The sequence below is a fragment of the Ptiloglossa arizonensis genome, chromosome 10 (genome assembly GCF_051014685.1).
Source record: "Ptiloglossa arizonensis isolate GNS036 chromosome 10, iyPtiAriz1_principal, whole genome shotgun sequence".
Taxonomy (NCBI): Eukaryota; Metazoa; Arthropoda; class Insecta; order Hymenoptera; family Colletidae; genus Ptiloglossa; species Ptiloglossa arizonensis.
In genome coordinates, this window is record NC_135057.1 from 17,129,369 (window position 1) to 17,147,135 (window position 17,767).

At 27.1% G+C, this 17,767-nt stretch overlaps 5 protein-coding genes across 13 annotated transcripts; 2 read left to right on the plus strand and 3 right to left on the minus strand.

Annotated features, from left to right (window-relative positions):
- Positions 1-142: 142 nt before the first annotated feature.
- Positions 143-4,471, minus strand: LOC143152315 (serologically defined colon cancer antigen 8 homolog). 4 transcript variants are annotated; one of them, XR_012993549.1, is made up of 9 exons: positions 4,191-4,471; positions 3,979-4,113; positions 3,507-3,846; positions 2,606-3,377; positions 1,988-2,226; positions 1,782-1,893; positions 1,082-1,206; positions 809-884; positions 143-420 (listed from the first exon to the last, which is right to left on the minus strand). XR_012993549.1 is itself a non-coding variant. In XM_076322290.1 (8 exons), the coding sequence occupies exons 1-7, from the start codon at positions 4,382-4,384 to the stop codon at positions 1,094-1,096; spliced, it is 1,905 nt and encodes a 634-aa protein (XP_076178405.1). In that variant the 5' UTR covers positions 4,385-4,471; the 3' UTR covers positions 143-884; positions 1,082-1,093. The 4 variants fall into 4 exon arrangements, 2 of the variants coding, with proteins under 2 accessions (XP_076178405.1, XP_076178404.1); XR_012993548.1 differs by having other exon boundaries at positions 809-1,206; XM_076322290.1 differs by having other exon boundaries at positions 143-884.
- Positions 4,472-4,992: 521 nt separating this feature from the next.
- LOC143152229 (major facilitator superfamily domain-containing protein 12) lies at positions 4,993-9,624 on the minus strand. 5 transcript variants are annotated; one of them, XM_076322109.1, is made up of 10 exons: positions 8,547-9,295; positions 7,632-8,343; positions 7,344-7,392; positions 6,946-7,281; positions 6,657-6,864; positions 6,271-6,482; positions 5,775-6,134; positions 5,549-5,699; positions 5,382-5,491; positions 4,993-5,251 (listed from the first exon to the last, which is right to left on the minus strand). In XM_076322109.1, the coding sequence occupies exons 4-10, from the start codon at positions 7,250-7,252 to the stop codon at positions 5,193-5,195; spliced, it is 1,407 nt and encodes a 468-aa protein (XP_076178224.1). In that variant the 5' UTR covers positions 7,253-7,281; positions 7,344-7,392; positions 7,632-8,343; positions 8,547-9,295; the 3' UTR covers positions 4,993-5,192. The 5 variants fall into 5 exon arrangements, 4 of the variants coding, with proteins under 4 accessions (XP_076178224.1, XP_076178226.1, XP_076178223.1 ...); XR_012993528.1 differs by having other exon boundaries at positions 5,580-5,699; positions 7,632-9,298; XM_076322111.1 differs by having other exon boundaries at positions 6,657-6,768; positions 7,632-9,297.
- On the minus strand, positions 9,552-10,441 carry Rnasek (Ribonuclease kappa). Its single transcript, XM_076322112.1, has 2 exons — positions 10,295-10,441; positions 9,552-9,931 (listed from the first exon to the last, which is right to left on the minus strand). The coding sequence occupies exons 1-2, from the start codon at positions 10,361-10,363 to the stop codon at positions 9,716-9,718; spliced, it is 285 nt and encodes a 94-aa protein (XP_076178227.1). The 5' UTR covers positions 10,364-10,441; the 3' UTR covers positions 9,552-9,715.
- Positions 10,442-10,885: 444 nt separating this feature from the next.
- Rush (pleckstrin homology and FYVE domain containing family member rush hour) lies at positions 10,886-14,858 on the plus strand. Of its 2 annotated transcripts, none has more exons than XM_076321488.1 (8): positions 10,886-10,922; positions 11,546-11,610; positions 11,774-11,911; positions 12,075-12,138; positions 13,723-13,848; positions 13,962-14,068; positions 14,151-14,408; positions 14,490-14,858. In XM_076321488.1, the coding sequence occupies exons 1-8, from the start codon at positions 10,907-10,909 to the stop codon at positions 14,517-14,519; spliced, it is 804 nt and encodes a 267-aa protein (XP_076177603.1). In that variant the 5' UTR covers positions 10,886-10,906; the 3' UTR covers positions 14,520-14,858. The 2 variants fall into 2 exon arrangements, with proteins under 2 accessions (XP_076177603.1, XP_076177602.1); XM_076321487.1 differs by lacking the exon at positions 10,886-10,922 and adding an exon at positions 11,248-11,378 and having other exon boundaries at positions 14,490-14,855.
- A 552-nt stretch (positions 14,859-15,410) lies between these two features.
- LOC143152162 (exosome complex component RRP43) lies at positions 15,411-17,751 on the plus strand. Its single transcript, XM_076321970.1, has 7 exons — positions 15,411-15,585; positions 15,904-15,940; positions 16,004-16,141; positions 16,283-16,577; positions 16,666-16,786; positions 17,358-17,461; positions 17,579-17,751. Exons 1-7 carry the CDS (start codon positions 15,569-15,571, stop codon positions 17,704-17,706), a joined length of 840 nt encoding a protein of 279 aa, XP_076178085.1. The 5' UTR covers positions 15,411-15,568; the 3' UTR covers positions 17,707-17,751.
- The last annotated feature ends 16 nt before the right edge of the window (positions 17,752-17,767 follow it).

Here is a 17,767-nt window from a genome sequence, read left to right on the forward strand (position 1 = left end):
ATAAAATAATTTTACATATTACGACATTTAATGTTGTGCATTCTTTATTCAAAATGTATTGATTTATAATGTAATAATTTAATATGGTTTACAGTGCTTAAGTATTGTTTTCGCAATGCGTAACAAATATTTATTGTGCAAATTCAATGTTAAGATTAATAATAGTATTATTTCTATGAACATCTGATACAGCATACTGAGATAAATTGTAAGTCATTTCATTACAGTTCTGTTTTTATTCAATATGGTCCTGTTGAGTAGTCTACATAACATTATAATGATAATATGAATTATATTGTTATTCTGTGATATGTGATTTTAATTTTTGATTGTCAATTACAGTTTTTGTATCATTATCTTCATTTTTATTTGAGTCATATTTTAAATTGCTTTAATGTAATCATTGTTTGTTTTATTATCCTAGAAGAGAAGTTTTAATTGTAATAATTTGACATGTTGAGTGCTGCATTATTTCGTATGACTTTCCACTCATGAACTGATGATGGTTCATGTTATTGTATTCATTATATCTATTTATAAAAAATGACTTATAATATTTATAAAACTATAAAAATAAATATTGGAAAGAAAAAAACCAGTGATGGCTATGATATGATGACTTTACTATACATGATAATTATCTGTCAATAAAATAATACTATAAAATACTTCAACATTATTTGTTATATAAAATAACCAATACAGCCTAAGCAGAAAGTAGAATATGGCTCACTGAGCCCATACAACACTCGATATATTGAATGATCATAAATACATAATATTATATATATTATATAGGAAATATTACCTTGTTGGTTACTAATAGTTTTTGTATTTTATTTAATAAGTATTCTATGTTGGTTTGTAAATTGGCCATATATTCCCTAAGAAATATACGATACTAAAATTATCATTTGATAAATTGTATTCAGAGTACAACTTATGTATTTTTCTGTATATCAGAATTGCACTTACTGAATTATTTTTCTTATACCATTAAAGTACTACTTATTAACATAAAACTAAGCATATATTTAATTTGTTACAATCATATATGCTATTACTGTGCTGATAGAGGTACCTTTACAAACTCTCACTTTTGTTGTGGAATTACTTTTACTTTCAGATCAACCTTAACAGTGCGTTTCTTGTTTAAAGCTGATGCAGTTTTTCCAACTCTTGTTACATCTCTGTCAGTGATTCTCTCTGTCAACACAGAATAGCCCTAGATATATTCAAAAAAGTAACAAGTAACAAAATTGATATGTAAATATTATGTTAACTAATTACCAATATGTTAATTAATATACCATTACTTTTAAAAAACTGTTGTAGATTATTCATATCCAATAGTAATTAATAAATCAATAAATCAATACATTAAAGCAAACTGAATCAAATATTATTAGTTACTAATAAAAGAAATCAATTTTCTTTTTTACACAGAAATAAGAGTATGAAGTTATTAACTTCTAAATGCTATGTAAGAGATTGGCAGTCAACAGTCAGTTGAGAGACGAGCGTAGCGTGATTATTCAGGGCATCTCCTACATTAACTACTGTAGCAGCTAAGACGTATTATTCCATTAGTCAATTTCAATAAATTGACTAATTGTGTTACTAGCCATACTAGGCATAGTGTCAATATGCTGATTTTCCATACATAAAATATTTTTAAATAGTATTATAAATAACACAACTTTTCAAACATCTAAACTTCAACACTAAAACTTCAAGACAGTATACCTAACATAGGCATAAGATCTAAACTAATATCTTACCATGTTTAGTTTCCATATCCATTATCATAGATGCTAATTCTTTTTCATTTTTCGATTTTGATGAAGCTTGTACAGAAAAATTTTCTGGGCATATGGATTTACTTATATTAATCTAAAAGAAACCTTTACTTGTAATACAATTTTATATTTTATGAAAGAATTAGTCTTAATGACATTTATGATTTCAATAATGTTTAATATCTTACCTCCTTTTCTAAAAAAGTTATTTGGTCTGTAAGTCTTAAATTTTCTCTTCGAAGATGAATTAAGTCAATTTCTGCTCTCTCTAATCTTTGTTTATATGAATTAATTTCGATTTGTAGCCTACTTTGTTCTTGACGACTTTGTCTTTCATTTTGTTCAGCAGCAAATTTTTTCGCTAAAATTTCTTGTTCGATACTGTCTTTTTCAGATAATGTTTCATTCAGTTTACTTTGTAAATTTGCTACATATGAGACAAATAATAAAGTATTATAATTTATTATATTTGTATCATTAATATATTGAATGTCAAACAAATGCTTCATATCTTTCCATTCATGCCAAATGTGTCAAAAGTGATATCCATTATTGAAAAATTATCCTTTACTTTATTAAAATTATTATATAATAACTAAAATTACGATTATTTAAAACTTGAGAAGTACTAGGATTTATTTATGGTAAGCATTTTAAGAAAGTGTTGTTTATCGAAATGATGGTTACTGGTAGATAACGCAACCTAAATGAGAAGACCTACAGTGGGCACTGATATTTGCAATAGGACTCAGCGTGTTAAATATCATTAAACTCAATAAGATTAACAATTACATTATAAAACTTACATATTTTACTTTGGAGTTCTTTCTTTAAAGTATCGATAAATTGTTGTTTCTCAGATAATTCTTTCCTAAGTTCTGTCAACTCTCTATGTTGTTTTTCTGATTCTAATTGAAATTTGTTAGCTGCATTCCAATAGGAAGCTATATTAAAGGATAGTTGCTCAACTTGCTGACTGTACCTATATTCTATCTGCTGTTTTTCTTCTGCAATACACCTGCTTGCTTCCTGCGTAGCGTTTTCAAGTTTATCACATTGTCTATCTAATTCTTCTTTCAATCTTATAATTTCTGTTTTATACTGATTCTTTTCAAATTCAATTTGCTGCATAGCATTTATGGTTTGTTTTACTTTTTGCACTGCTTCAGTTTCCTTATCTCGTATTAAAGCTAAAGATTTTTGTAAATCTTCCATTTTCATTTCAGCTTCATATTTAGCATGCAAAGCTTTTTCCAACTGAGCTTTCATTTGACATACATCATTATTTAAACAACTTTTAGATAATTGCTTTAAATTAGACTGACTTTCCTCTTGAGCTTTACTAAGTTCTAATTTTGCTTGAGTAAGTTGTGCTTCTAACTCACTAATTCTTGATTCAAACACTATATTAGAACCTTCAAAAATTTTAGGGTTTATAATTTCAGAAGCTTTTTTGTTAATAGACTTCTGTTTATCGTTATCATTGTCACTGTCATTAATCTGTTTATACTCATCAAGAGCATATTTAAAGAATCCTGTTTTGTTTTTATAATGTAGAGTTTCATTTTCAGCTACAACCTAAAATTATTAAATTCTAGTTTTGAAGCAGATTATTATTATTACAATTATTCATTATTAGAATGATAATATGAAATATGAATAATAAAATAATATAATTTTTTCATTTACTAAACATAATTGTTATACCTCTCTGACTTTATGAATTAAATTAGTTAGCTGATTTCTGCAAAATCGAGATTCCTGTTGTAATTGTTGAATATATTCTTCTTGTTGCTCAATAAAAGAATTTAATTCTGGAGGGACAGATTGTAAATCTGTAGTTGAAGATGCTAAACTGCTATATGCTTTCGCTTGATGTACAATTTTGCAAGAACCAAAATGTGGATTTATAACTCGATCTATATCTTCCTGCTTATCTTTTGCTTTAGAACTATCAATTATTACATTCCTATCATCTATTTCTTCTTCAGACTTATTAATTTTTGTATTACTAAATTGATAGATATCTTCAGTTCCCTGTGGTTTACTATGTAAAAAATTTTTAATATTCAATATTTTATATAGAAGTATAATGTATAATATTATACTTATAATATTATACTATACCCAATGTATAATATTAAATTAATAATAAAAATAATATTTGATGTTACATTACCCTGTCATTGGCTTTGAAACATAAGATTCAGCTAGCAAATTCTTTAATTTTGAAACAGCCTCTCTATATGCCATTTCCGTATAATCTATTGATTTCTTTTTATTTAAATCTATCTTTTGAATTCCATTAATTTTTCTATAAAATTAAAATATACACGTGTAAAAACAATAAAATTATTGTGTTTTAGAAATTTTAAAATAACATATATTTACTTGGTTTTTAAACTTAGTCTTTTCATTCTTGCAAAATCGGCAGGAACTGTATAATTTGAAAAATTCGCTTTTGGCTTCAGATAATTCCGTAACGAAAATTTAATACGTGTTAAATACGTGTCTAGGCTTATTATAGTAGTTGTTGGTGTACTATTAAAGTAACATCGACGTCCGTAGTTGCTCGTTTCGAACATTCTGAAAGTTCGTTTTCCTAATACCACCGAGCCGTCATATATAACAATACATGTCAATCAATGGACTAAGTATATACTTTCTCAAGCGCACCCCCTTCCGTTAACCCTTCGGAAGGGGTATTATAGTAAGGCTTAAGAAAATTAAAGTTCAGTTTAGCTGAACATAGCCAGTATCTAAGTAATAGATTGTGTGTAGGATGATGGTTTATGTTTTATGGAGACGGGTACCATGTCATTTCGTATAGATATTTCATACTTTATTATCGATAATTTCTTAGTAGTGTACCGGATATATATGTCAGACGCGTTTACAATTTCTTAGAAATATATTATCATTGACTTATTATTACTTAGTTTCATTGTTTTCATTCAATTTATTAATTTAATTACAATATGTATAATTGTATACATACAAATAATCTTAGAAACATTAATCTCTTTTTGCTCCTGTAAATGTAGGTATTTGATAATTAATTTAAAATTATTTAGTAATCACGCGCGACAATAATCGTGTAATTAATACAAAAATTTATCAAATTTCTTGCATGATAGAATATTAAAAACAAAATAAACATTTTCTGTTGTATTTTAAATAACTTCTATCATAGTACAATAGAAACATAAATATTTATTTAACTGTTGCATAATGGTAAAACATTTTACATATTGCATGAATAATAAGTAAAAATGTTAAATTATATGTAAATTTTTGAGCTAACAAAAGATGCATTTCATATTTTGTAAATCCTTGTAGTATATCTGAGAAATATACATAGTACTTAATTTTATCATTCTGTTCTTTTCTAAATTATGCTCTGGAGACGTGCTCTTCGCTTAGTAAGTCTTCATGTTCATTTTCTGGTGATACTATAAAAATGAATCTATTGTTAATATAGTTTGTTCTGAAGTTAATATATTGTATGTTAAAGGAAGTTACAACATTTATTACAATATTATAATTTATTTGTTTATATTTATCTCTATACATAAATCTTACCTGTATTGCGAAAAAATTGATTTGTCATTAATAACCCAAATATTGCAGAGGAAGCACAAATATACACTAAGATATCTCTATAGAAATTTTGATAACTGCCCTTAGATTCTCTAAAAATATTATAGATTAGATCAATTTCAGTATTAGTAGTTCTTAAATATACTTACAAATATTGAATAAATATAATTGTTACTCCACTGTAAAGTTTATCCGTAAAACTCATTATACCACTTATAAATGCAGCATTATTAATGTTCTGTCCAATAAAATCAATAGTAATTCTAAGACTGGTCACTATCATAATGGATCCTCCAGATCCTGTGCCAAAAAATGATTAAGTTTTAAATACTTTTTGCATTTTTTAATTTGATTTAAAAAATTACATAATTTTACCTAATATCATAGCTATGCAATAGATTTGACTGCTTGTATATGTTATGTCTCTACCAAATTGTATCCAAATGCAAGCACATATACTCAATAGAACACCAATACGAAATGAACATTTTTTACATATTTTCGGTCTTAACTTCGCTTTAATTAAGGGTATTACAAAACTACTTAAAAATATTATTAGGGGTATCACAGCCAAAGATGTAGCTGGCATATTTAATGATTTGTGCAAATACAAAGGAACATAAATTTGTGATAAATTTATAAATGCACGTGCAGACATATATACACAGGCAACTTGATACAAACGCAAATCTTTTAACAATACTGACATTGGTCTTGCATTTCCATGTAGTAATCCTAAAATAAATATAACAAAGTAGATTATTATCAATCAAATTTTAATCATTGCAATGTAAACAAGTAGAGAAAGAGAGAGAGAGATATATAAAATTCTTATCATTAAAGTGGTAAAGCTTTAATAAAAAAATCTTACCATTAATGTTATCAACAGCTCCTTCCTTAACAAAGACATGAAATAAAAAGGATGTTATAGATCCTACTCCTAATCCAATAAGTAGAACTTCTTGAAATTTGTTTGCATCGTCGGGACCAATTTGAGAACTGGAATCTTTGTTATTTGTTATATGTAACACTGCCCATGCGATGCAACAAACAAATATATTTGAGAATACAGTAAAGATGTATCTAAACAGAATCATAGTAAATGTTATAATTGCCTATTTTTATGATCTTTAAATTTACAAATAATGTTATATCTTGTGTTCTAAATTACTAAGTCTATAACAATATTCTTCTAGCAAAATAAAATCATTTAAAATGTTTCAAATTGTTTCTTTTAAAAAATACTTGAACAGATACCTGATAACTATGAGTTCTGTTCTTTCGTGTTCAGTGGGTGTAAGTTCTGGGATCATTGATAAATGAGATATTTGTACTGCAGCCCAACCAAATTGAAAGAGTATAATAAATGCTACATAATAAATTAATTGAACACTGTTGTGAGCACTTTCACGTCCAAAAGAAGGTAAAAATATAAAAGGAATAGTAATTAATGTACAAACAGTACCTATAATGGATTAGTTTAAAAACATTTTTATATATTTTTGACATAACATGTAATAAGTAATAATATATATGATACACATACCTATTAAATGCCATGTCTTTCTTTTTCCATATTTACATAACCATGACTGTCTATTTTTATCTGAATAATATCCGACTAATGGAGTGGCTAATGCATCTGCTACTTGACCAATAAACAAAATTTGACCAGCCAATGTTGCGTCAAATTCCAGTACCAAGTGAAGATACACTAATAAATATGTGAACCACATAGAAGCACAAATGTCATTTAAAACATGTCCTATACCATATGCTAGTCTTTTAGAAACAGGAAGACGTTGTATTATTTCAGTATAGTCATTAGTTGAACTTGCATGTTCATTTTCCATTGTAATAAAATGAAACTTAGTATAATATTCTGTAATATATTTTGTATAATGTATTCAGAAAAATAATAATATTAACAATTTGCTGACTTACAAGCGATAATGCATACACAATATATAGTTCTCTCTAAATTTTATATGACCTGAAATTTAAAAATTAATATAAACATATTATTAATTTTATATGGATATTTATTTGAAACATTTACTAATATATTTTGACTTAATATTTAGTTGGTTAACATTTTTTTTTTGTTTTATTTTTTATTAACTGTACAATACATGATGTTAACTATGCAATAAGAAACAAAACAAATAATTAATTTGAATGTCGTAACTGATATTGATTAAGAATTATTTAATTTTTTTATTAGATACATAACTTATTGTTCTGTCACTTATGGAGTTACAAGCTCACACTTAATTCCTAATGTTTGATTTTCCTGACGCTATAATGTTGTAAATATTATGCTATTATTAATTTGTTAGAACAATTTGAAGCTATAAAGTTTTACATTTAAAAATGTTTCCGTAGATAGTAATAAAGTATACGTAGACTTACGAGACGCAAATTTTAAAGCGATTAAAAATGATTTATCGATAATAATCGTATGAAATACTGTTATTACTATATTAACCTCTTGCGCTACGATTTAGCTTTCGGTTGCCGTGTCGCGCTCTACAATATAACATATTATAAGGTGTTACATTGACATCGCACCGGGTCTGTGAACGCAAACCTTTAAGCAGTGCCTTAGCGCGTTAGTAGGATCTTATATAAAGAATTTTACACGGATATGAATGAATATTCACAACAACAATAACATTTTATTAATTAATAATCTGCTTCTGTATGGTAAATTTAAAAACATTTTGGAATATATAATGACACAAGGCATTCCCTGCACTCCCAAGTAGTCTCGCTGTGTTTTTTATGTTTAGCACACACTTTACACCGTCTTTGAGGATTTTTTTTAGCTTCTGTGGGTGAAATATTCCTTGGAAAATGGCCCCATTGTTTTGATTGTAATCGAAGTGGTATATCACTAGTAGCAGCCTTCCACGCTTTGTGTATTCCGGTATACATACACTTCCTAAAATATGTTCTGCCACATTTAATCGAAATTTTGAATACGTGTATTTTTGCTTTTTGGTATATTCAATGTCTTCGAAAATTAAACATAAGCATTAAAAAGTGCAATATCCATTAGATAAAAAAATATTTTTTTATAACTTTTTATGTATTTTCTCATAAGTGAGAAAGAAGATAAGTAGCTATTTTGATGATCTACTCCACCTATGCCATTATTATACTCCAACACGATATTGGGCTTTATAACAGTGATATTATTTTTCCATCTCTTCTTCTCCACTTCCATCATTTCAATTTTTGTATGTTTCGTGGACAATAAATATATATCTTTTTTATCCTTCCACTTTGCAACTAAAATACCTTTGCATGATCTTGAAATAGCTTCTGATTTTTTCAGTTTTATCGTTGCGAGCTCTTTCGGCATATTTTTTCTATTGCATCTTACTGTCCCTATGGCATTGATTTGCATGGATTGCAATTTTTGAAACCCATTATTCAATTTTTCAGCGTTATAATAAGATGTATCGCAAACTACAAGAATTTTCGTGTAAAAAAACCCGTACAACATACCGAATCCATTCTGAAATACTTCTAAGATATCGATGATGATGTGTAATGTCGTGCACTCTGGAACTGTAGCTCAAATAATGAACGATCTAACTGTTAGCCGATGTGATGAACACCTCGTTTTTGTTTCTGCAATAAATGCCTATCGACGTGGTATACACGTCGTTGGTGGTTTCGGAACAAAAGTATCTCGACGTGCGTAGCACGTCTTTATAGCGCAAGTGGTTAAATTAATTAGTAAATAAAAATTTCAAATTTTTTAAAATTATTTTTCTTTATAGTTAAGTTAAAATAAACTTGAGCATTCTTATATCATTGAATGTAAAATTCTACAATATAAACGATAAATATACTATATTACTATATTTGTATTTAATAGCACATAAAAATTTAAGATTTTAGATTTATTAGTGTCTATAAATAAGAGAAAATAAAATACTGTAGGTTATTAAAAAAAAAAAACAAGTTCAATTAACAATATTATTGTACAGTGATATAAAATAATATTAATACTCATTGTATAGATTTTATCATGCCTAAAATCAAAATTATATAATACATTGAATGTATAAACATTGAAAGATTTAAATATATGTATTTTAAAATCAATTAATGCTTACTTTTAAAATGCATTGGATAAGATTTCTATATCCTCATTATTATATAATTGTTACTGATTTTTATAACATACTTTCAAACATAATCTAGAATATTCCTAAATATGACTTCTTTGTTTACAATACAGCATTATTTTATAAATTTATACATATTTCTTATTTGCCACATAACATGCTAATAATATTCTTTTAAACACTTGATCTTGAATTTAAGTAAAATTGATGTCCAGAAAGCAGGAATGTGAGGACATAAATACAAGCTGCTATCCAACAATTATATGCATTTTGCTTGTAACCTCTGTCTGCTTCTGCATAGAAATCTTCAAGTTTTTCAAAATGTTCAAGTAATGAAAGATCTTCTACTAAAGCTACACTCTTGACATAAAAGAATATTCCCATTAGGAGCTGAAAATTAAATTAAATAAATTATGTTTTTTTATGAATTCATTGATAGTTTCTAAAAATGCATACATAATGCAGAAATATGTTACCTTTGTAACTGTATCCTTATATTTATTAAAGGAATGATTAAAAACTACCTCTTTTTTGTATAGTATGACAAAATGATACAGATTTTATTAAAAAATAACCTATCTGTTATCTAATGTAATCAAATTTGGATTATAATAAAAACAGATCAAAATGAAATTTTTAAAAATTGTTGGAGAACTTTTTTATTTAGAATGTCTTCATTTACTTTTTAAAATTGTATTAAATTTTATATAAACATTTAATTACGTTGTTATTGAATTAAAAAATATGACTTACTAGTTGAAATATACCCCAGACAGATAATATTAAGCCACATAAGGCATACTTAGGTCCACATATCTTCATTTTCTTCCTAAAATTGTCTCTGACTTTTATACAGAGTAACCTAACAAGGAACGTATCGCCACTAATGTATTGCTACGCCCTCACTAATCATATGATTTTCATTGATGAACAATAGTAACTATCGATATCTCGAAAGACTATATCCTGCGTTTGAAACTATACAATCTAAATATGTTAAAACTATAAATATTAATTTATTTTTACAATCTGATAATCAACAAAATATAATGAAAATTTCAAACAAAGACAAGAATGAAATTTATATCATTTTTTCTTGTTCTTGTTTTTATTAAAGTCAAATGATATTTTTTCCAAGAAAAGTGTAAATTTTATATTATTTTAAAAATGTCTCCTTTTAAGTGACAAAATAACTTTTCGTTTATAATTTTTTAAAATAATAATCATCATTTCAATCTAGAATATTTTAAATATACGTATTATGAAATGACAAATAGTAAAACTACCACCTTTATATGTTACTCTATGGCGAAACAAGGATGTGATTCATACTTCCTGTTGTTGTCAGCCCTGATTCATAGGATCATGGTTGACCGATTGGGTTAGTTTATGTCCCATTTATTATCATTTAATTATTTTACAAATTCTACGAAAAATTGTATTTATTTTGACATAACATTAAAATCGGTGATATTTGTTTCGGTTCAACCATTGGAAAATTTATATTTTGCATATTCTACTAATTCTAATATTTACATTGAATAACGGTGTAGTCAGTAGCTTGTGTTTTTGACAGTTAAATTGAATACATAATATATGAATTACTCAAAAGAAATAGTCAATTCTTTAAGAAACTTCATCTTTAACGCGTACTTCTCCAGGAACGAAAATTGAAAGTTGTTTACTTCTTCTACGATTTGTTACAGTAAATAGGAAGGCTAATGCCATTTAACTTATTTCTGACATGTATCATTTCAAGATATGTGACATTTGTTCCGGTTCAAGAATTAGAAGATTCACAATTCGCATGTTCTACAACTTGTGACATTTGCATCGGGTAACAGTGTAGCTCAACAGCTTATGTTTTTAACAGTTAAATTGAATATGTAATATGTATACTATTGAAACAAAATACCTAATATTTCATTACATTTCATCTATTACCTGATATTTTTCTATAAACAGTAATTTAAAGTTATTTATCTTTTATATGATTTGTTGCAGTAAATAGCGAAGCCAATGCCAGACGTATTGGCATGGTCGAAAACTGCTTTGGTAGTTCTGGCCAGGTAAGATCACTATATTATTATTTTAGTTTTTCACATCCAGGTTTATAATTTTGTAAAAATTAAAAAGACATTGCAACATAAAATAATTAATGTACTTTATTATTAATCATATAATAATGATATAATTTTTTATAAACTAATCTAAATGTATTATTTATTTTAGCCACTTGCAGTACCTGGAAGAGTTTTAGTCGGAGAAGGTGTTTTGACAAAAATGTGTAGGAAAAAACCAAAACCAAGACAATTCTTTTTATTTAATGACATATTGGTTTATGGAAATATTGTAATAAATAAAAAAAAGGTATATTATTATCATATTATTAATTTATCTATAGATAAATATGAATTATTGAAGCACTGTGAAATTTGATATAAAAAAATGTTACTTTTATTTTCTCTAGTAGTGTATTTATTATTAATTTATTAAACATTTCAAAGCAAATGTATCTTTTTTATGATTACAGTACAATAAACAGCATATTATACCACTTGAGGAAGTCAAATTGGAATCATTGGCTGATGATGGTCGTAAGTTATATTTTAACTACTACTTTATTATATGTTTTATTGTTTGTGAAATATGTTTACTATTTCTTATTTAAATATATTGTATTTGATTATATTAGGGGGACCGGAAAGTAATGTCGTTTCCTTACATTAAATTCAAACATAAATTTTTAACGAGTTTTTATTTTTAATCAATGATATAATCACCCTCATTATCAACAACCTTTTGCCATCTAGTGTGCAAATTTTCAATGCCGGATCGATAAAAATCAATTGGTTTTTGAGCAAAATATACAGAGATGGCATTTTGAATATCATCCAAATTTGCAAATCTTTTGCCACTTAGAAAGTGTTGAAGCGATCGGAATAAATGGAAATCCGATGGTGCAACATTGGGCGAGTATGGTGGGTGAGGCAGTACCTCCCACCCCAATTCATTAATTTTTGCCAAGGTTCGTCTTGCGCAGTGCGGTCTTGCATTATCGTGTTGCAGAATAACGCCTTTTCTGTTGACAATCGCTGGCCACTTTTCAATTAAAGATTTATTTACACGATCTAATTGTTCACAGTAAAGGTCTGCATTCACAGTCTGTCCAGGTTTCAGCACTTCAAAATGTACAACGCCGCGAATACTCCACCAAACACACAAAAGGGCCTTTTTGGGGTGTAAACCTGGCTTAGCAGTACTTTGTGGCGATTCATTTGGAGAGAGCCACTGCCTTTTGCGTTTTGGATTATCATAAAGAACCCACTTTTCATCTCCGGTGATCAAGCGATCAAAAAACGCTTCTGTATTGTGCCGTTGAAGCAATAAGTTGCATGTGGTGGATCGGTTAGCCTTGTTCTCTTCGGACAGATTATGCGGGACCCAAACACCTGCTCTGCTTACTTTCCCAATCTGCTGCAAATGTTCTTGGATGGTCGACCAAGGTTGGTTAAGACTGTTTGACAATTCCTCGATTGTCTGACACGGATTTGCTTCCACTTCCGCACTTAACACGTCATTGTCTAACGTTGTTGGTCTTCCTGATCGATACGAGTCGGAAAGATCAAAATTAGCGGATTTGAACTTGGAAAACCACCTTTGGCATTTACGAACGTCTAATGCATTTGGATAAACATCGCAAATGTTTTTGGTAGCAACTGTTGCGTTACTACCCTTGCGAAACTCAAAAAGCATGCAATGCCGGATATGTACCTCTTCTGGTATTTGGCTGGCCATTTCACCCAAAATTGTAAAGAAAAATTTTAAATTTAATTATTTACAACTAAACAAGTCACTATAACCTCAGAATGTCTTTGCTACGACTTTAATGTACACAATGAGCTGACAAATGACAATCAAATAGTGACATGCGCAGAAACGACATTACTTTCCGGTCCACCTAATATAAAAGATAATAACATTGATGATAAAGAAAATATAATAAGATAATTATTATTTACTGCAAAATATTTTTATTTAGATTTAGAGCAAAATTTCTTATTTATAACAGTTTCAGAATTAATTTTTGGACTACTAATCTATTTCACATTGCACATATTCAATGTTGCAAGTGTTCATAGCTCCATAAAGATAGTATACTAATTAATCATTATTTATAGAATATCGTAATGGTTGGCTTATAAAAACTGTAACAAAGTCGTTTGCTGTTTATGCTGCCACTGCAACAGAGAAGCAAGAATGGATGGCTCATATTACGAAATGTATTGAAGATTTATTGAGAAAGAGTAAGTAATTAACATTAACTGAGTTAGGAAATGTAACTATATTTAAAAACTTATTTATATACACACTATATTTAAAATTTATCACGCTATATTACAAATTTTTTTGTTGGTAGGTGGTAAAAAACCAGTTGAAGTTCATGCAGCTGTATGGGTACCAGATAATGAAGCTACAATCTGCATGCATTGTAATAAAACACAATTTACAGTTTTAAATAGACGAGTATGTACAAAATTCTTTTACAAACGCATCATTACAAAGTATGGTCTCAAAATATTTAAAAGATTAATAAAACTATTTTCAGCATCATTGTAGACAATGTGGGGCTGTAGTATGTGGACCCTGCAGCAATAAGAAATTATTGTTGCCTGGACAAGGAAATGGAAAAGCAGTTAGAGTTTGTTTACAATGTTATGATGCAGCTAGTAAAGTAAAAGCATCTTCTCCAACGACTGTTGACAGTTTAAATAATAAAGATCAGCAACGTAATTCTGCTGATAGTTCCGGAGGGGACAGTTCTGGTGATGATGATGATGGAAATAAAGAAGAAAATCATGATGAGGTAATACACTTTATTGGAAAACTCTCTTGTTTTGTATCAGTAACACTATAAGTTAAATTACCTATTTTTATATTGTTACAGCCTAAATTTTACTCTACGCTTGCTCCATGAAGTAGTCCACATTATATTAAAATAAAGGAAACTACGGACAGGAATATAATTCAAAACAATATTTTTGAAATCCACTAATTTTAAATTATCATTAATTACATGTTACAGTAATTTGAAAATTGTTAAAACTATTTTTAAATTATATTTATACAGAGTACCAAGAAAAATGTCTGTGTATAAATAATTCAAATGATTTTGTATTAAATTTCGAGAATTAATATCTTTGTTATGTATACCTAATTTCTATAAATAATTTGAAAGGAATATTTGATATTCAAAATTAATTAAATTATTGTAATATTTACACAGGCAGTCGAACAAGAAAAACTATTATTTTTAACTCTGTATGTTGTAAAGAAATAATTCATCATGTGTAAAATTATAACATTTTTATCATTTATACTTGTATCTCCTTGTTATATTGTAATATTTCAATATTTACCATAATTAGATTCTAATTTTCGTTGATACAATATTGTACGAATATATGCCACATTGTGCCTTTCCAAATACACTTCTTTTTTACTGTTTATAAAGAACTAATCTAGCATGAAAGTGAGAAAAGATACACTATATAGTGAATTTTTTAATCATATGGAACTAAATTTTGTTCAGTTATTTGTATTATAAGATTAATAAATCTTTGTAAAATGCGATGATTGTAATAAATAAAATATAATAAACAATATAGCATTTAAATAATATTTAATTCATAGTTTTCAATGTGAAATAATGCAGATGGTATGTTTGAACTTAATTGCAAATAAATATAAAATATTTTTAAAAAATTTTAAATATATAATGATTTGTTTACAAAATTAAGATAAAACGTTGTTTTATTTTAATTTTGTTTGAATTTTTGGATAACGTTAACCTTTTAAGTGATTTCACAAAATATTTGCTGAATTGTCATATTTTTTAAATAAAACTCATGTGTATGTGTGTACATATATAATAGATGATATATTGTGTTTAATGCAGCAAACATTAAAGAAACAACAACAGATACTTAGAATTGTATAAATAAAAATCAATAAGAATTTTAAATTATGGATACTCAATACAAGTTAGTATTTAACCTCTTGTATAATTTTATACTGACATAAAAACATGCACACTTGTTATTAATTTTATTTTGTAGAATAATACGCATTTAAAGAAAATATAAAACTGGAAATTTATATGTATAAATAATTGATTTCGTAATCACGTTTATTTAATTTTAATATAACCTGTTTAGTAATTGTTTCTATTGGACATTCATATGCATATATACAGAAAATGATATGATATAGTCCTTCTGAATCAAATATTATACTTTGTAAACTTCATTTACAAAAATGCATTGTTTTATAATGAAATTTAATTAAATCTACAATTTTAGGATTATACACCCTGTGAAATATTTGCAAGATCATTTGGTATGTATGCGTGTATTCAAGTATATAACTATATCAATGTATAAAATTATTCAAAATTTGCAGACACAAGGTATTCGACCAGATGGCAGACAATTTTTATCTTTCCGTCCAATAAGTGTTAACATTTCATCCATTACTCATGCTGATAGTTCATCAATATTTAAAATTGGTAATACAACAGTTGTATGTGGTATTAAAGCTGTAAGTAGTTTTTAATGTATATAAATATTACACATAAATTTAATTAATTAATTTTTTTCTCTACAATTGTTAAATGCATTTGTTATGCAAATGCTGAATTTTGCATTTTGAAACTCACAATTGAAAATGTTTATCTTATAGGAATTAGCAACACCTAAAACTGAATTTAATGAATGTGGATATATTATACCAAATATTGAACTTTCTCCATTATGTTCTCCAAAATTTCGACCAGGACCACCAAGCGATCAGGCTCAAGTCATTTCAAAGACAATAGAAAATATCCTAAAAAATTCAGCAGCTGTTGATTTAAAAGACCTTTGCATTTGCAAAGGCAAACTGGTATGGGTACTATACTGTGATTTACTATGTATCAACTATGATGGTTCAGTAATTGATGCTTGTATTGGAGCTTTGACTGGAGCACTTAATACTTGTAAGTTTTATACAGTTATGCTTTAATCAAAATCTGAATATGTGTATATTTAATTTCTGTCATTTATGTATTACCTAATTTTATATAGTATGTTTACCTGAGATAGTTTACAATGTAACAACGGAAAATATTTTTGTACATTCTACAAAAAAGATACAGTTTCCAATTAAAGCATTGCCAGTATCCATAACATTTGCAGTATTTGATGAGTAAGTTATTATAAACTTAATTATAAAAATTACATTAAATTTACTTTATAACTAAACATCTAAGAAACTAATTTGTATAAAATTTGACAATATACAGAGTGTATAATAATATGTGAGGCTCACCAAGGCTATATAACTGATTCCATTTAACTATTTATAAATAATATTCAATTTTTTTATACATGACCTTGTTGAATGTTCTGTATTGTGGAGTTATTCGAAATACATTATCTACAACACATCAATTGGAAATACTGAAACACTTGCTAAGAGAACAAATTTTCAAGTAAATCTGAGTAACACTTGAATGTGTCCTAAGAATACAAAGGTCAATAATAAGACTCTTACAAACTTACATTCAGATACATGTTAACCGTTTTGAGCACTTGTAAAAGTAAACAAATACAAGTTGCTAAAACACAAAACTCACTATAACTTGGAAATAAGAAATGTTTATGTGAAATTATTTTATTATTGTTTAGTGTTAAATTCATCCTTTAAGTGAATCCTACATATTATAAGACATTCTGTACATGTTGTGTGCATATATACATTTTATTATTTCTTTTAGTCAATTATTGATTGCGGATCCTACTGATGAAGAGGAAAGTTTATGTTTGGGAAGATTAACAATTGTAATGAATGAAGAAAAAATTTGTTGTGTACATAAGCCTGGTATGTTGTATGTTATTTAAAAAAATATTTAAATAATTAAATAATTAAATAATTACATATAAATAAACTGTGTTTCCAATAAAATATCAAATTATATATTAAATATTCTTTATTTAGGTGGAATTCCTATTTCGCACAATTTATTTTCAAAATGTTTAGCAAAATCTAAAAAAAGAGCTGAGTTAGTGAGGTCACTAATTAATACTGCTACATTATCCACAAAAGAGAAAGAATTAAAGAAATAAAAAATTGTATAAAATTATAAATTATATTAATAATAAAGTATTTTACAATTATTTTGTAATG